Raw genomic sequence first — 16,684 nt, 5'->3', positions numbered from 1 at the left:
CCACCATGAACAAAGAACGCTACAGTGTTATGATATTTTGCGTATTGAACAAAGGAAAGACGCCTGACCAGGCTGTGAGGCCAGGCTGCCTGGATTGCTACTTTGGTGGCACTACGCTGTTCGCCCACTGGGACCGCACCCCTACTTTGGCTATCTTGTTCATATACTTACGAGCGTATAATGTCTGTGTACTGTATTTCTGTGTTTAGGCGAAGAGAGAATTGCAGCTTCTTTGGGCTGCAATATGGGCAACAATGAGCTTCACACTGCCAAGAGGTTAAGCAGGACAGCACTGTCCGGACGCCGCATAGGCGTGCTCAGCGTGCACTATCAGGAAAATACGGGAGAGGAGAAAGGGGCTTGATTGAGTATCGCAGCACCCCCTCCCTACTAAGTTAATATACGCAGTAACTTTCGCGCCCCACTTCCTTCTTTGCGCATGTTGTATGGATAGGGGAGCTAAACCACAAGATCAGTCACACGGGTTTCTCTGGAAGAAACCTTCTTAGTTGCCGAAAGATTCGTCCGTGGTCGCGGAATCGAACTGGGGACCAACGCCTTTCTGAGCTGTCCCTCTACCAATTGAACAAACCAAGAAGCTAGTAGACGACTTCAAGTTTTTTTTAGTAATTCATTGCCGCACCACCCATTGCTAATTTCCTGCACTGGCTAGCTCAACTGGTAGAGCGATCACCCTGTAAATGCGTTGTCCGGGTTCCATCTTCGGACTTCGACGACTCTAGAAAGTTTTTTTTTCGGATAAATTGGTCTAGGTTTCTTTGTTGTTTCGTGCGACACACGTATGGTGTTCAACCTCCCTTTATCAGGGCTGTTGATGTCATTGTACCCATGTCAACGTATATCGAACGTTTTGAAAAACGTGTGCCTAATAGAATCGCGAGGGCTCCGGGAAGACGTGCTTCGCCCAAAGGAAGCGAACGCAAAGCTTGGTCTAGTAACTGAACCAGTGAGTGAGAGAAGTGAGCAATATATCATAGGTGGCACTAGATTCCGGTTCATCGTCCCTGTGCAGGACCTCCACCGTACGGGCTGCAGCCTGTTCAGCGGCGACCAAGCGGAGCAGAACCAGGCGCTACTCAAGCGGGTCCTGCTGGCGTACGCGCGCTGGAACAAGTCCGTGGGCTACTGCCAGGGTTTCAACCTGCTCGCCGCCTTCGTACTTGAAGTGGTCGAGTGGTGTGATCAGGATGCGCTCAAGGTGAGAGCTTGTAGTCCGAGGGTAATGTTCATTTAAACTCATTTTGCGGGATCTTGACTAAGGCAGCAGAAGCAGCCGATGCGTCACCATAATAAAAGACAGTATTTTCCGATCTCAGTATGGCAAAATCTTCTGTGGTTATGAACATATGGCGTGTGTGATAATTACCCTTATCCTCACCGATGGCTGTCTGTCTCAGCAGCGAGGGCCAACACGCTTGCGCCCGAGTGCGTATGGGCTTTATAACCGGGAACAGTGAAAGCCCAGGCGAGAGTGGTCGGCGAGCGTTCACGAGGTCTGCGCGTCGTACGGTTCATCAGCACCAGGATAAAGGAGCCAACGGGAACATTTGCATCCTGAATATTTTATTTTGTTGCGACAGAGGTTTTCAAGTTTTGTTAGTAAAAAAATAGTTTTCCAGATTACCCCGACTACGACGAACGTGCCGTTTTTTTTTAGTATAAAAGAAACCTCTGCAATGTAAAGTCTTCACAGACTCGTCTCCTATTTCACTATTTCATAACCACTTTTCTCTTCCCAATCATAGGGTAGCAAACTGGACGTCTCCACCAGTTAACCGGCCTGTTTTACTTTACCTTTTCCTCTTCACATATATATAATCAGTTCCAAATAGATGCTCTGCTTGTTGCAGCTATAACATCTTTTAATTATGAAGGAAGGGTGCAGTTTATGTGAGGTCCACTGCTTACCCAACGTATGTTAGCCGTTGGGTGATGTTGCCTAGTGTAAACAGACGTTGGCTAGTGCTGCATTCCTATCGACTAATACTGGCTATTCGCTGTTCATTAAGTTGACAGGCGTGTTTTATTGTCATTTTGCTTTACCCTACTACATACACGTCTGGTAGTTACCCAGGAAGTGACGATGGTGGCGATGTGTGTCTGCTGCAGATGATGATCTACCTCGTGGAAGGAGTGCTTCCGGAAGGCTACTTCGCCAACAACCTCCGCGGCCTCTCTGTCGACATGGCCGTGTTCCGGGAGCTGCTCCGGCTGCGGCACAGCAACTTGGCCACGCACCTCGACAGGCTTCAAGCGGGTGAAAGCAAGGCCGGTCAGTGGGCTTGTATGCTCCTTTACAAGCTGGATCTGATTACACTTCCACATTGTTCTTACTTGCGCAGCACGTCTACCATTGTATTACGGGGTCTGTAGTATTTCGACCTCTATAGCATCTCGTAATATGGTCTGTGACACATGTGGTCAACTCCTTAACCTTCACAACTTGAGAGTATACTTTGAGCTCTTCAACTGTAACTTTTGCACGTAAAAAAAAAGCCTAGCTGTGCGGTTGCCGTTAACTTGGTGCGTTCGCTCTTCATCTTCGCAGGTCTGAACTACGAGCCCCCGCTGACGAACGTGTTTACGATGCAGTGGTTTTTGACGCTGTTCACCACGTGCCTTCCGCGTTCGCTGGTAGTGCGCGTCTGGGACCTCATCTTGCTGGAAGGAAATGAGGTGCTCCTGCGCACCGCCATCACCATCTGGGAGGGGCTGGCAGAGTGAGCACGCACCGCTTTACTGTTATCGCTTCCGTGGACAGAGATGTAGTCTTGCAATCGAAAGTGTGTAGCAGCGTAAAAAGGGAGAAGGTCGTGGTACGACTCGTTTTCTAATAGCATGATGCAGGGATTGATTGATTGATTGATTGATCGCTTACCGCAGCATGCACTGACGTAGGGCCGTCAATACATGCGGCTAGGTTAATCGTCGGCACATTATCGCGCCTGGATCGTAGTGGTGATGATAATAATTTTCTCTTAAGGTATAGTGTTGTACAGCGTGCCATGAAGCTCCTTCTTATCACCCTGCTGATGCGTGATGATGTTTGGAAAGAGAGGAAATGCTAAAATCAATACTGAGTGGAATCGCGCCTATGCTGCGACAACTATATGAGGAAGATTCGAATTCCAAGAGGTCTAGCATCTGGGCTGGAAGGAGGCTGGTTCTGGGCAACTGCCGCCAATTCGCTTCTTGCAGCCACTTTAGGCGTTGCCAATGGTTCAGCTACGGCAAATCGCTGATATCTCAAGTTGACATAAAGCAGGAAAACGCGATGACGTCTCGTGGCAGTAATTCAAAAAAGACCGAAATTGCGTGCAATTTGAAAATGCTACGGTTCGCAGAAAGCTTTCCTGAACTCAGCTGACTGTGTCTCTTTGCAGCATTCAATAATTGTCGCTTTCATTGCATGGTCTCGGTACTGGCAGCCGCATCATGACCGTGGGAAGCGCAGACGAGTTCTACAGTGTGATGGGCGTGCTCACCCGGGAGATGGTCGAGTTCGGCGTCAAGGACCCCCACGAATTCATCGTGGTGAGACTGACTCCGCTGTTGTGGCTCCTATTTAGCGTGTCGAGCATGTATACAGTGCGTCGCAGAGGTGCAAACATTTGGCACCTATACAGGCGTTAACATCTCACGACATTACGGTTTGTGTTTTCGATGTTTTCCTATCGAAGAGACCCTGGGTTTAGAGATGTGTCACGTGACCATCTCCGAAACACGTCAGATTCCGTGAGAGGCAATGTTGTCTTGCACAATGTTTTATCCCATTTGGCCCGTAGATAACGTCTTAGACATTAGGACTTTTTAGGCTTTACACCGAATGCCTGCGCCACAGGCCTGGTAGAAAGGCTTGTCCGATATACTGGTTTAAAAGTCATCAGAGAGAGAGAGGCACTAAGCATCCTTATTCATTATTATTCAGGCATCGTGTTGAGGGGGATCAGCCCCCTTTGTGGAAACCATCTATAGACTTCCGCCGCGGACCCCTAATTGCTACAAGCTGGCGCTGTTTTTAGAGGATGAGGCTGCCTTACGGATGGGTGCACTAAGAGGTGATTATGTACACCTCCTATCATACGGTAAAGCGTGCCCTGTGCTCCGCAACAACATGGGACAGGACTCCCAGCCTCAACCCGTCCACTAGTGCAAGCCTCCAAGTAGCTGGATTACAGGGCACGCCACAACCCCCGGCAAAATGTGCTCCGCGAAATGTGCCAATGTGGGTAGGTCACGTATAACTGGGAAACTGTAATGTCCAGTAGAGCTGCGAAAGCTGTTGGTTTTCAGGGCTCTTAGTAAGTCTTGGTCTTGTGACATAACGTTTGCAGGCATGCTGAAGCATTTCGGAGCTTATAACATGTTTGAAGTTTTTAACGACCTTTTCTGTCTCTACGAACACCTTCTAATCCATGTTCTCTCTCCCTTTTTCCTCTCTTTTCATGCCCCGGCCATCACATATTTGGGCTTTCAACGCAACTACGCGTCTTGACTACTGCGCTGCGTTCGTTGACAATCGCAATCTACGGTCGACTCCGTGCGTATCAAACCCGCTTTCTGCCCGTGCTGCTCGCTACGCCGACCGTTGTGACAAATTCGCGTGTGTGCCGTGCCTCCTGCTTTGCTTGCGGTGCTGACGTGGCCCCGCGCAGGCCATCTGCGACGTGTCCAGGGTGCCTATCCCGCAGCTGTCGGAGTTGCGCGACCGCTACACGTACAACATCAGGCCCCTGCCTCCCGCAGCGGCACCCAGTCGCCACGGGCTCTGGCTTTTTTTGGGCGACGACGAGGAGAACGACGCCGACTCGGACCACCAGATGATGGTGGCCGCCGCCTTCTGCGGCATCTCCAATGCCTTTCTCGTCGCCAAGAATAGAGGTAAGACCCGAACGAAGCTTTTGAAAAAAAAAAACGCGCTTAACATATATGCTTACTCACACTATAAGCACGACACTCGCGTTACGTTTAATTGATCATGTGATGCCACTGGTGCACTAATCTGCAAAATAGTGGTATGTCTTATCACAGCCGTGGCTAAATTATGTGCCCGATTGAAAAGTATACATGTCGCCATTTGATGCATAGTTTTGCATGGTTCGAGCTGGGATTCCTTGATTTTTTTTCTTTTTCTGTATGATTGCATGCCAGCGGTTGTGTGTGCGTGTGTGCATGTAGCGCGTGCGTGGGCCTCTAATATGGCACGTATTGCACCGACTTTATTGTTGTGCCATAAGTACTCTAGAAACGTCCTTTCGCGTAATACTAGCCGTGATTGAAGAATACTAGCTTTACCTAACTCAATGTTTATAATGTAAGCATGACGGCATACGCCTCGTCTAGCGTAAATGCATGAGTTCCTTAACCTACATCGATGATAGTCGCGATATCATTGTATTACACGCTTTAAGCTAACTAAAATAGTCATTATTTTTGATCCCTTAACATCTAGGCCAGGGAGCCGTCCACGCTTCCCTACCGAGCCCCTTGGACCCTAGTCGAATGACACTGGACATCTCGACGCTTAAGAGGCAGTACTCAAGACTAAGACAGCGCCAACGCCAAGCGCACATCATTCTCACTGGTGAGAAAGGTTTCATGGTTTTCTCCTTTTTGTTTACTTATCGTATTTACAAAGCCGTTTACTTACTTAAATAGCCGTGTATATTATTTGTATCTATGCTCCCTATTATTACACATGATGGGGTTGGAATGCGAAACCACCAGTGTACGTATTTTTAGGTGCATGTTACAGGATCCCAGATGATAAAAATAAACCGTCACAAGCGACGTCGAGAAGCTCCTAACGACACTTTTGGTGTTTCTGAGAGTTTAAATCTTGGTGAGGCATTAATTTCACCATATCGTTTCTTCTTTCGCAGGAAACCTGCAGGCTCCCGCGTCGACGCGCCCCCAGCGAATATCGCCGGGCGTTCCGGTAAACAACCTTCTCGCGGGCCAGAAGCCACTCGTACGCAGGTGCCGCCCGCCGCCTCCGACGCACGCCGTGCCCACCGGCTTACCGACCACATGCACATCGGCAACACCGTCGAGCGGCGTCACGTCAACGACACGAGTATCCCCGCGCGTAGGTGGCGTACCGACCGCGTCAAGCTCGAGAACATCGCCTTCGAGCTCACCGTTGACCAACGCGCGTTTGTCTTCAACGGCCGCCACGCCAAAGACGGCGCGAAAGGCATCCCCTCGTGTGACCACGAGAGACCCGATACCCGTCGAAACGCTTTCCTGGGAGCAGGCGAAGAAGTTGAAGGCTGGGAGAGACGACAGTAGCAGCTGTTCGAGTTCTTCGTCTACCGAACTGTGTGATGACAAGAACAACAGGTCGTCGTCGCCCGATGAACCGCCGCCACCCTCCAGGAAGGAGAGTGGCGAGAAGCAAGTAAACGACGCCGACTCCAAGGTACCGCCGCCCTCTTTGCCGGAAAGGAAATCTCCGCGCCGGTTAAAGAATGGAACGTACGACAAGACGTCAGACAGTTCGTTGTCTTCTTCTTCGTCTTCTGAAGAAGAGGAAAGCCGCGGCCGCCGGGCCAAGCGTCGCCACGATGCACACGATGCCGAGGGCGCGCAGCCGAAGCTTCCTCCACGACGTCTGGCCGAAGGGTTGAAGCCTGGAGTGGCTAGTGTGGCGAGAAAATCGGGCATTCGTGCCACCTTAGTGAGGCACCAGGAACCAATAAGCCTAGACGACGACGACGACGGTTCCTACAAACCGGACGACGAGAGCGATGCCTCGAGGAACTCGTCGTCGGAGAGCTTAACGTCGGACGAAGAAGAGCAGCCTTCTTCGAAGCTGGAGACCGTCAGTTCCTTAGCGGAGGCATCTTCCGCGTTGGACGACTCGTCGCGTTCCCTAGAAAGGGTGCAACCGCAAAAGCCGGCTCCTGACTCCCTCAGCTCGGAGACAGAAAGCTCGAGAAACACCTTCTCCAACATGGTTCTCTCCGGTTCGGACAAGTACAACATTAGGACGTCCTCCGAGGCGTCGAGCTGGAAGTCTTCGAGTGACGCCTGCCTAACAACGTCCTCGTCAAGCGGACCACCACCGCCTTCGGAAGTGGGCAGCAGGAAACCTTCCGACGAGCAGGCGAACCAAGGTAAACTCTCGGACGAAGAGTTTCAGAGGCTGTCTAGAAAGTTCAGCCAGTCAGCGCTGTCCGACAGGCAGGCCCAGCGAATGGCGTTACGAAACACCAGCCGACGAGGAACGGACGAACTGGGAGCCCCCCAGCGGCTCTCGACCAACATTGACAGGTCGTCTTCGGAGGACGCCGACCGGAAGCTCTCGCTGGGCTCTCCACCTCGATGGCCGCCGAGACGCACTAACACCTCAGACGAAACAGGCGGCGACTCACCTTCGACCGAACTGGAGAGGTTTCGCCGGGACTCTAGCAAACGGGGTTCGGCGAGCAGCGAGATGAGCTCGTCAGCACTCAGAAAGTGGTCCTACAAGTACGACAGCAGGAACACGTCCAACGACGTGAGCTGGAGGTCGTCCGACACTGACTACCAACAGTCGTCGCTACGCTACGAGAGGTCCATCTCGGAAGAGGCCGACGACGGTGACGCGGCACCCGGAGATGTCGCATCTGCCAGACCCTGTCTACTGAAAGAAGACAGGACGGGCTCATTCAGGGCCAGCCAGGAATCTATCGATGGCCGGCTGCTGCCCTACGACTCGTCGTCTGGCCGAGAGCCAATGTTTCCGGGGGAGAAGCGGCGCGGCTCGTCACTGACCTGCACTACGCTAGAAACGCTGAACGAGATGATTTTCGAGAAGGCCGAAGAGGACGTTAGTCAAGAAGCTAGCCATGAAGCCAGTCAGGAGGCGAGCCAGGATTTAATTAGGTATAGTGAATCGAGTACTTCGAGCTCGCACCTAATGTCTCCCAACAAGGAACTTCGAAGATCGGTATTTTTGCTGGGACAGAAGGTGTCCCCGGACTCCGGAGTGCACACCGTGGCCGACAGTGAGAGCAAGGCGGCCGTGGACGAGGCTTCAGGGCGCCGCCGCGACTCTTCGACACCTTCCGGACATCCGCGGTCTCCCGGAGGCGCGCCCCGCAAGTCCTCGCTCAAGTTCGACGCCTCCAAGTTCTTCGAGAGTCTGGCTCACGCGACGTCGGTGACGCGAAGTGTCCGTTGCGCGTCCGAAGGCTCAGCGACGGCGCTAGGAGGGCCATCTGGCGTAGAATCGGCTAGGCCTAAGACGACTCGGTCACTGAGCACAGACGCCACAATGATGACGGCTTCGGGTCAGTCTGGTGGTTCGGGAGTGGGTGATGGTGCGACGTCTATACCGTTGATTCGGCGACAAAGGTTTCTCTCGGGTGATGTCGGCGACTCGAGGGTCACTCCTCCGACGTCGCCGAGGCGCTCGGTGGGCGAGAACTTCAACCCATTTCCCACGCGAAGAACTTCGTTCACGGGCTGCATCAGCGACTTCAAGGTGAAGCTGGGACTATACTCTTCGCAAGACAAGCCGGCTGTTGCACCGGCTTCGAATGGTTGTAAGACGACTTCCATGAAGAGTTAACCAACAGCCCAATGTGAATTACATTCTAGGTAAGCGAAATTACTTTCTCGTGCTGGCCAAAAAAAGTTAACATTGCCAATATGATCTGTGCAACGTGATCGCGTAGTTTCCAACTGGAACGTGTGCGTGGAGCACTTGAACATTATTATTATTATTATTATTATTATTATTATTATTATTATTATTATTATTATTATTATTATTATTATTATTATTATTATTATTATTATTATTATTATTATTATTATTATTATTATTAGCCCGACTACACCCACTGCATGGTAAAGGCCTCTCCCATGTTTCACCAATCAACCCGGTCGTTTACTTGTTCCTGTCAAGTCATCCCTATACCAACTTCTCAACCTCTCCTTTGGAAATGGCCCTGTACCATACTTGCACGGACAGGACAGACCATAACATGAAGTCCGTCTAGTTCGTCCAGATATATTACAGTGCAATTACCCAAGATCATATATAACCAAACAGTCTCTACCTTTTCATCTGCCCGCCTAACTTTCTATATCTCCCTCTTGCACTTGCCTTCTCTTAGAATGGAGTCTGCTACCCTTAATCCTTATTGCTTACCCTTGCTTCTCAATTCATATCCAGTTCATGATCATTTCTTTTTGATTTCTATTAAGGCCAAGCTTCAATTATTATTGTAGACAGCTAAATAGCAGGGGAGAGAACGGCGGTCACCTTTATTCTGTTCACAAATTCTCGCATAGCTGCCGAAATAAACGACTTCGCAAAGGCAGCATTGGTGAAAAATGTAATACAGGCTACTTGCCTGTACAAACCAGACGGTGGTAAAAAACTGGGCTAAAAACTCTCCAAGGAGGTCACCAGCTCAAAGGAAGAGGTAGCCATCGTTTGTTATGCGCTTGATGATAGTAGCATTGAAAATTTCACAGCGTTGAACAGGAAAGAAGTTAGAAGCACAGGAATTTTATGCTACACTCGAAGGTTTCTCTTGCAGACCTCTTCCGAGCGCGTTTCAAGCTAGAGGCCCATCTACTATGCCATTGCAGAGCACGTTGAAAAACACCAGAGGGTTGAAATTTTTGTTGCCCTCTTCTATTGCGTACCTCGCAATCTTGTCGTGGTTTTTGCACGTAAGATACCAGATAATATTATTGGTATTAAATACGGGTTTCTTTACTCGAACGACCGGGGCTCGATGCCAGCGTAGCCTATCATCGCCTTGTGTGTCTTCTATTTGTTTGTCCCCAGTCCATGTGCTGCGAAACATTGGAACTATCTATTACAATGTTGACCGGATTGGCGATGCGGCCTAAGACGTAGTGATCAACAAAGCATTTTCTCGCTTCACGATCTCCTCGCTTTCTCATCTCCGCAGGTCGTCGGGTTCGAAGCACGCGCCAGTACACGCGTGATTGTGAGCCAACGCAGCGACTGCCCTGTGCCCGCGCAGGCAGACCTGTCTCTCATACTGCCCAGCGGAGTAGCCCGTCACGCCGAGACACGGCACCTGTCGGAAAACGCTCGTGGACAAAGAAGAAACGAAATATCCTGCTGGGAACTTCACAACGAAGTTTTGGCTGCAGTGCCTGGGTGCGTTTACAGGGATGCTCACCGGAATACCCGTGCCCGTCTCATTGCGTTTCCAAACTTTCGAACTGTGTTACTGCTCTCTTTCTCGTCGTTGTCTGCGAAAAGCAGGACTGGACAATATCGTCGTGGTCTTGTGACGTGGTGGTATGGTTTATTAGTGGGTGTCGCAGCTCAAACACTGTTGTTAGCGAGCCGTGTTGGCTCCTAATTGATATTTACCGACTTGAATTGTCGAGCTCCTCTTTTATATTCACTGTTGGCTTTTCCAGAAATTAGTGCCGATTGCTGTAATTTTTTTGTAGGCCTGATTTGTGCAACAGGTGGCGCAAGTGAAGTCTGTTAAAACTGTTTGATGACCACAATGATACAACAGGTTTGTACTATTGTTGCTTGATATTATTAACTGGTTTGTGGACATTTACGTTTAGACAAGTTGCACCCCTCAATACGTCATAAACATAGACAGCATGTTGACGTCGGGTTCCGGGGTGGCGCCAGGATACTTGGGGTAGAGTGATGGATTGATTGATATATATATGTGGCGTTTAACGTCCCAGAATCACCATATGATTACGAGAGACGCCGTAGTGGAGGACTCCGAAAATTTCGACCACCTGGAGTTCTTTAACGTGCACCCAAATCTGAGTACACGGGCCTACAGCATTTCCGCCTCCATCGGAAATGTAGCCGCTGACCCCGGGATTCGATCCCGCGACCTCAGGTCAGCAGCCGAGTACCTCAGCCACTAGACGACCGTGGCGGGCCTAGAGTGGTGGAGATAAGTGGTGAATGGGCGTTTTGTTCAGACTACGCCTGCCTTCTTTCTTTTTTTATGGGGGAGGGGCAAGGGAGGGACCGCGCTTCCCCTGGCGCCACCGCGGTCGCATTAAAATTAAGCTCGCTTAACCTTTCACTCTTATTGGCCCAGCGTCCTCTGTTGGCTGTTCAGTGTCGCAACGAGTGTCTGTCATTTCGTAAAAACACAACACTATCATGAGTAGTTTGCGGAACGTATATTTGTAACAGAAAGTCGCGAACGTTCGAACGTTTGATATTTAAGAATTTTAAAATTTAGGTATTTAAAAGACGAATAAACCCATCACTGGCATTTCGTCTAGTATTCAGCGGCAAGATCATGCCAAAGATGATGGAAATTATTCGTAGCATTTCTGATGTGGCACACATTCATAATTCATAATTTTGATGGGTATTGACAAACTGTTTTCGAATGTTTACTACTGTTGAAACGATGAATGCGTACCACCGACACGAACATATTCATGTAAACCCAGAGGTCAGTCGGTGATTGTGAAGGATCCCGGAGTACATTTGGTGTCGCAATATAGCTCACTTATTGGCAAGTAGCTTCCGTGAAAAATTCTAAGTTCAGCTCGCGAGTAAAGTGACCGTTTCGCGAGGGTTTACAGACACTTTTTTTTTGGCTTCTGGAAAGCTCCTGGGCTGCGTGTTTATGTCTGTCGCCATGGCATCGTCAGCATGCTTTTGTCTCTTCTCAGAAAAATGTGAATATGTACCATTATGCCACCATTGTTGCTACTTCGTTTGTGCTTTCAAAGTCAGCCTCGGGCAGCGCTTTCGAACTACAACAGCATAGCACTCTTCAGTCATGAACGCTCTCATGTGAAAAACAAATGTCAGTGTTACGTCATACATTTATAAACTGATGTATTTCAGGTTTACTTAAATTTCTTCACGAGGCACCGCTCCAGTCGTTTCAGATGGTAATGAGCGACTTCACCGTCTAATTAAGCTTAAGCCAGATTATTTTTAGTACCCCACACGTGCCTGTTTTCTAAGACAAAATCGACAATCTGCGTCTGGAGCTACGAATTGTTCTCGCTGTTTGAGTAGTCATCGAAGCGATCTAATATCGAAGAGATCAGATAGTTTCATCCTTCTGTTTGCCCTATTTTCCGTCACTCGTTTGCGTTGGTGGCAAACGACTGCTTGATAAAAGGTGAATATTTCCTTCGAATGTCGATGCTCATCAGAAGTAAGCAAGTTAATGGGGCCCGATTTGAGTTTATGACAGAAAGATGCTACTTATTGGCTGAGAAACCAACGTGCGATACTCGCGTTTTCGTTCCACTTCTTTTATTTTATTTTTTCTACTCTCCCCTCCTCCTTTATCACCAGGCACCAAGATGCCACATTTATGCGAGCATAACATATATTTGAGGTCAGGTTGATGACGATTGAGCACACTATCTAAATGTGATAAGACAGAAGTCTATTCCTCAGTCTTTCTCTCTATCTATCTACCCATCCATCTCACCCTCTCTCTCACACCACCAACGCACTATCGATCTACGTACCTCGCCCCTTCATCCCTCTACAGAAGTATCTATCGAGCCGCCTTGAAAAACGTTGTACGTAGTGTTACACAAGACCATCTTTATCTCCCCATAGCGGCGCATTGAAGAGAAAACGAGAAAATGCCTTGTTTAGATCCCTCTCGCGAGTACAACAGCTCTAGGATGTGTTCATATCGTTTCGACCAGATAGCACTTAGACGTTACGCGTTAAGCGAGATATAGCCTCAATGGTGTTTTCTGAAATGAGTGTAGCACGGCTTAACAACAGTGTGAGCGATTTGCGCAATCGTCTGTCGATCAATGGTCACGATTGCGATGGGCTCTAAGTGCGTGGCAGTCTCACTAGCCGCAAAACGTTTATTATTACAAGAGACGAAAAATTCATTAATATTTGAAGTCACCTTTCATGGCTGCCCCTTGAAGGGGCCCGTAAAAACATTCGAAAATAAAAAGAACAGATACGCTGTTCTCTCTTGTCGTTTCCTGTTTTTTTCACCAAAACTTGTGACGCCAGCAGCCTGTTCGCGTGATGTCATGGAGAAACAAGCTCTCTATTGGTTAACAGACTACAGATATAAGCCGCGTATACCCTCCTACTCGGCTTTCCCGTGCAGTAGGACGCCAGTTCTGCCTCGTCTCGCATGTACATCGTGCGCGGTCAACCGATCTCGCATTGTTTTGTGCGCTTTCGACTGCGCCAGCGGAGATAACAGAGTGTAGGTGAAATTCGAAATCCTGACGCGCACAACGCTGAGAGCCAACATTGTCCACTTGTTTTTCCAAGAGATAAGTGGCGACGGGGAGGTGGCGCCTGTAGGATGGATGAGGAAGGCGAGAAACTACTTTTCTCGTTTTTTAACTCGGCGTGCTTTAGGGGTACTTTAAATGTACTCGGCGTTTATAAGTAATGCTGTGGAGCCACACATCGTTGCCTCATCTGCAAGTGTTCGTCTACCACCGTCTCGAGCTGATTTGTCTTTACATAACCGTGATTGGAGCCTGCCTGCGGTTATTGCGGAAAATGTTATTGCGCTCGCGGTAAAATACTGGTTGTGAATGAAGACAGTTCTGTTGTACATTACACGCCAGGAACAGACACTTTACTGTCACTTATGATAAGCGGAACGAAAGCGTGCCTAAATGAAAACAAAAATATTGTTTTTTTTTTACGTCCCAGAACGACGATACGAATCACTTTGCGGTTGATTTCGAATTATGTTTCACCAACCTGGTTTCTATAACGTGCGCCTAAATCTAAGTTCACAGGTGTTCTAGCACATTGTGTTCATATGATTTCGGCCACCGAGGCTGCGGAGCGAACCCACGGCCTCGTTTTTGTCTTACTTGCGAGTATACAATGGCGAGTCGTGAAGACGAAGTGAGATGGCGAGAGGTAACTTTAAAGCAGGTCGTCAAACTGATTGACCTATGTGAAGGTCGTTTCGACAAACAGAATCAAATGAGGCTAGTGGGTAAGTATGGGTCAGTTATTACTTGTTTTCGTGAATCAACCCTTAGTAACGTTTGGCAGAGGACGTTAATAAACGCTCGTTACGTTGCTTAGTATATAACGAAACCTTGTGAAACTGGGATTCCGAAGCGACCGCTATCCCTATCATAAAACGCAATCTACATGTTAGCAAAGAGTATATATAAAAAGAATACAGTACCTGCTGTCGTCCTGCGAAATCTGTCAAAACTCTTGAAAAAGCAAATTAATTGAGGAAGTTCAGCATTACAAAACACCACACTTCCTCGGGAAATACGTCGTATCGGCGTTGCTGCGATCATTATCGAAGCAAGAACTCAACTTAGGTTAATTACCGGTGCTTTGTCGCAAAGGTGAAATAATGAACATTCATTATTGTTGATTGTTAGATGACAAAACGTCATGAAACTAAGGCTTTGTAGCAGCGGCTCTCCAACTCGTCAAAAGTAAACTTCAAGTGATCCATGTGGACTAATCGCAAGCGGTGAGTTCGCTTATATCTGCGCAGTGAGCTTGCCCGTCTTAGTGCAGGTAATTAACGAAGAGTGTCCTGATAAACTAGAAAACTCATCATAGTGACTCAGGCTAGTGAAGGTCAAGTTAAAACATTTGAGTCATGGGTAACCCTCGTTTTGCGGGGCTACGTGATATACGAGGAACGCAGAGTAGTTATGAAGGTAATACAGCTGGAACTGTTTTTCTGATAATATTGATCTCACTTGAGGGATGCACGCTATACAGATGGGTCACGAAGCTGCGAAAGATCGAAGTATATCAGCCAGATAACAGACCGTGCGTTGATAAAACACAGACACGCACCTAGCCTGTTTACGTTTTAGCAGTTTCTTCGTTTTCTTGCTCGCCGCTTTCCCTTCCTTGTTATCACCACATCTTTATTTATTTTTTCCTGATATTCGCTGACACTCGCTGCATGATCTTGGTAAAACAAGGTAAAAAGTAATAATAATTACCATATTTCGTCACGTATTAGAGCGAGCGGAAGTCCTGAATTGCACTCAGTAGGATTTGGTAGAGAAACAACTTGCACTTGGAAAATTCTTTCCAATTTTGCCCAATATATTTAAAATATTTTATTTCAGTAATCGTCCTCCTGGCAGTATTGTTGGATTATTTTTCCGAAAATTTTGATGGAATTTTTGATAATTCGTTGCGCTGCGTAAAGGTCTCTTGATCGGGTAATAATGCAACTGCAGCACGACTCAGCATAGTTTCAGTTCTCATTACAACAAACAAAAGCCTTGTTTGCTAAAAAATGTGGTGCAGTGGACATTTTCACAAACCTTGCACGTATTGCGTACCTTTAAATTTCTTTTTTTCTCTAATGGTTCGAAACCTGCATTCCAGATGAAGACATGACCACGCATGCTGCAATCACCAAATATTGTTTTTTCCGTTTATTTTACTGCCCACCCCACATGATGTCGCTCAAAGCTTGAACTTGAATTAGCCTTCCTTCCACCATTGTGGAGGACGCGTTTTGCTCTTTTTATTTTTGCCCCACGTTGCTCCGTGACATCACGAAAATGATGAACAAGTCGTTGCATTTTCTAGCCTCAAACCCCGCTTTGAAGATGCGTCTATCATGTTTGTGTACACTCGCGTGGGTCCTCCATAACCACGACCAAAGAACTACCACAGCGTCTCGCATTCTCTCGTCTATTAGCCGCCTTGCTCCCCCGAATGTATGCTCTTCTCCTTGTGGATGTTGTGTTACAGAGATTGCACATAGTGCGACGAGCGCACCATACTAAAGGAAGAAAAGAAGTGTCTACGTACGCAGTGTGTGGTTGTAAATACTATGGCGTATATATTTGTACATAGGCATATACATATAATCTATTTTTCTTGTGCTTCGTTCGCTACTGTACATAAGATCACGCCCCTAAAGAAAACCGATGTCAATGGACAAGATGTTGGTTGCGTAAAAGGGCAAATAAACCTGCCACATTTTTCTTGCGACGTGTTTGCTTTTTCTTTTTGTTTCCTGGTTCGGGAGATTGTCTCGTCTGGCAAAAGGTATGTGGGCATTGAATGAATGCATAAACTTTAACAGTGTAAGTGACTTTCATATAGACAAGGCAAAAGGGTTTTGCATTCAGACTGTTTTGCAGCGCTGGAAAAGCGAGAATAAAATGCATAAAACACATAGGACATGTGCTAACAGCTACATAAAAAAACACGATTGGTCGCTTTTTCAAAAAAAAAAAAAACGCAATGCAACGGTACGCAATCTTGGTAAGCGTTTGCTGAACACTCGAAATGTATACGATCCGTGCAGAAGTAACTCCATCGCCGATGAAGACACCCACACAGCGTCGTTATCACGCTCTAGGTATCAACAAAGTGCTGACAGCAGAAATGTGGTACATACTCTCGTTTAGTGCTTGGATTGTCTGCTGGATGGCGGTATTTGTGTATGATGAATATATAATAAAAAGAAGCGAGATGGCGGTGCTGGAAGTGTTCTCCATACATGAGCGGGCTGGCGAAAGCACGGACGGATTGACAGAGGCTTCACCCCACTCATTATCATTTATTCTGTGGATACAATGTAATTTTTTTCTTGCAAATTCGTCAACAAAATATTCAGACCCGATTAGACTGACGAGCTAAATTTGACAACGTCCCGCATCGTACAAACTGGCCCGTTTTTCTGGAAACAGTTACTTTCCATGATCGTATGCT

At 47.8% G+C, this 16,684-nt stretch overlaps 1 protein-coding gene across 1 annotated transcript in view; it reads left to right on the top strand.

The window, feature by feature from the left end:
• LOC119173913 (uncharacterized) overlaps positions 1-15,958 on the top strand; it is a 200,612-nt gene extending 184,654 nt beyond the window's left edge. Inside the window, exons 5-12 of the mRNA XM_075895231.1 lie at positions 1,034-1,219; positions 2,131-2,293; positions 2,570-2,741; positions 3,450-3,555; positions 4,677-4,902; positions 5,474-5,605; positions 5,904-8,607; positions 9,939-15,958. Coding sequence (XP_075751346.1) covers positions 1,034-1,219; positions 2,131-2,293; positions 2,570-2,741; positions 3,450-3,555; positions 4,677-4,902; positions 5,474-5,605; positions 5,904-8,578 — 3,660 coding nt within the window. The 3' untranslated portion in view covers positions 8,579-8,607; positions 9,939-15,958. The remainder of the gene's footprint in view (positions 1-1,033; positions 1,220-2,130; positions 2,294-2,569; positions 2,742-3,449; positions 3,556-4,676; positions 4,903-5,473; positions 5,606-5,903; positions 8,608-9,938) is intronic.
• Positions 15,959-16,684: the final 726 nt, after the last annotated feature.

Source organism: Rhipicephalus microplus, chromosome 5 (genome assembly GCF_043290135.1).
Source record: "Rhipicephalus microplus isolate Deutch F79 chromosome 5, USDA_Rmic, whole genome shotgun sequence".
NCBI classification, from domain to species: domain Eukaryota; kingdom Metazoa; phylum Arthropoda; class Arachnida; order Ixodida; family Ixodidae; genus Rhipicephalus; species Rhipicephalus microplus.
The sequence above is the reverse complement of the archived record's forward strand: the minus strand, read 5'-3'. Positions and strand labels throughout refer to the sequence as shown.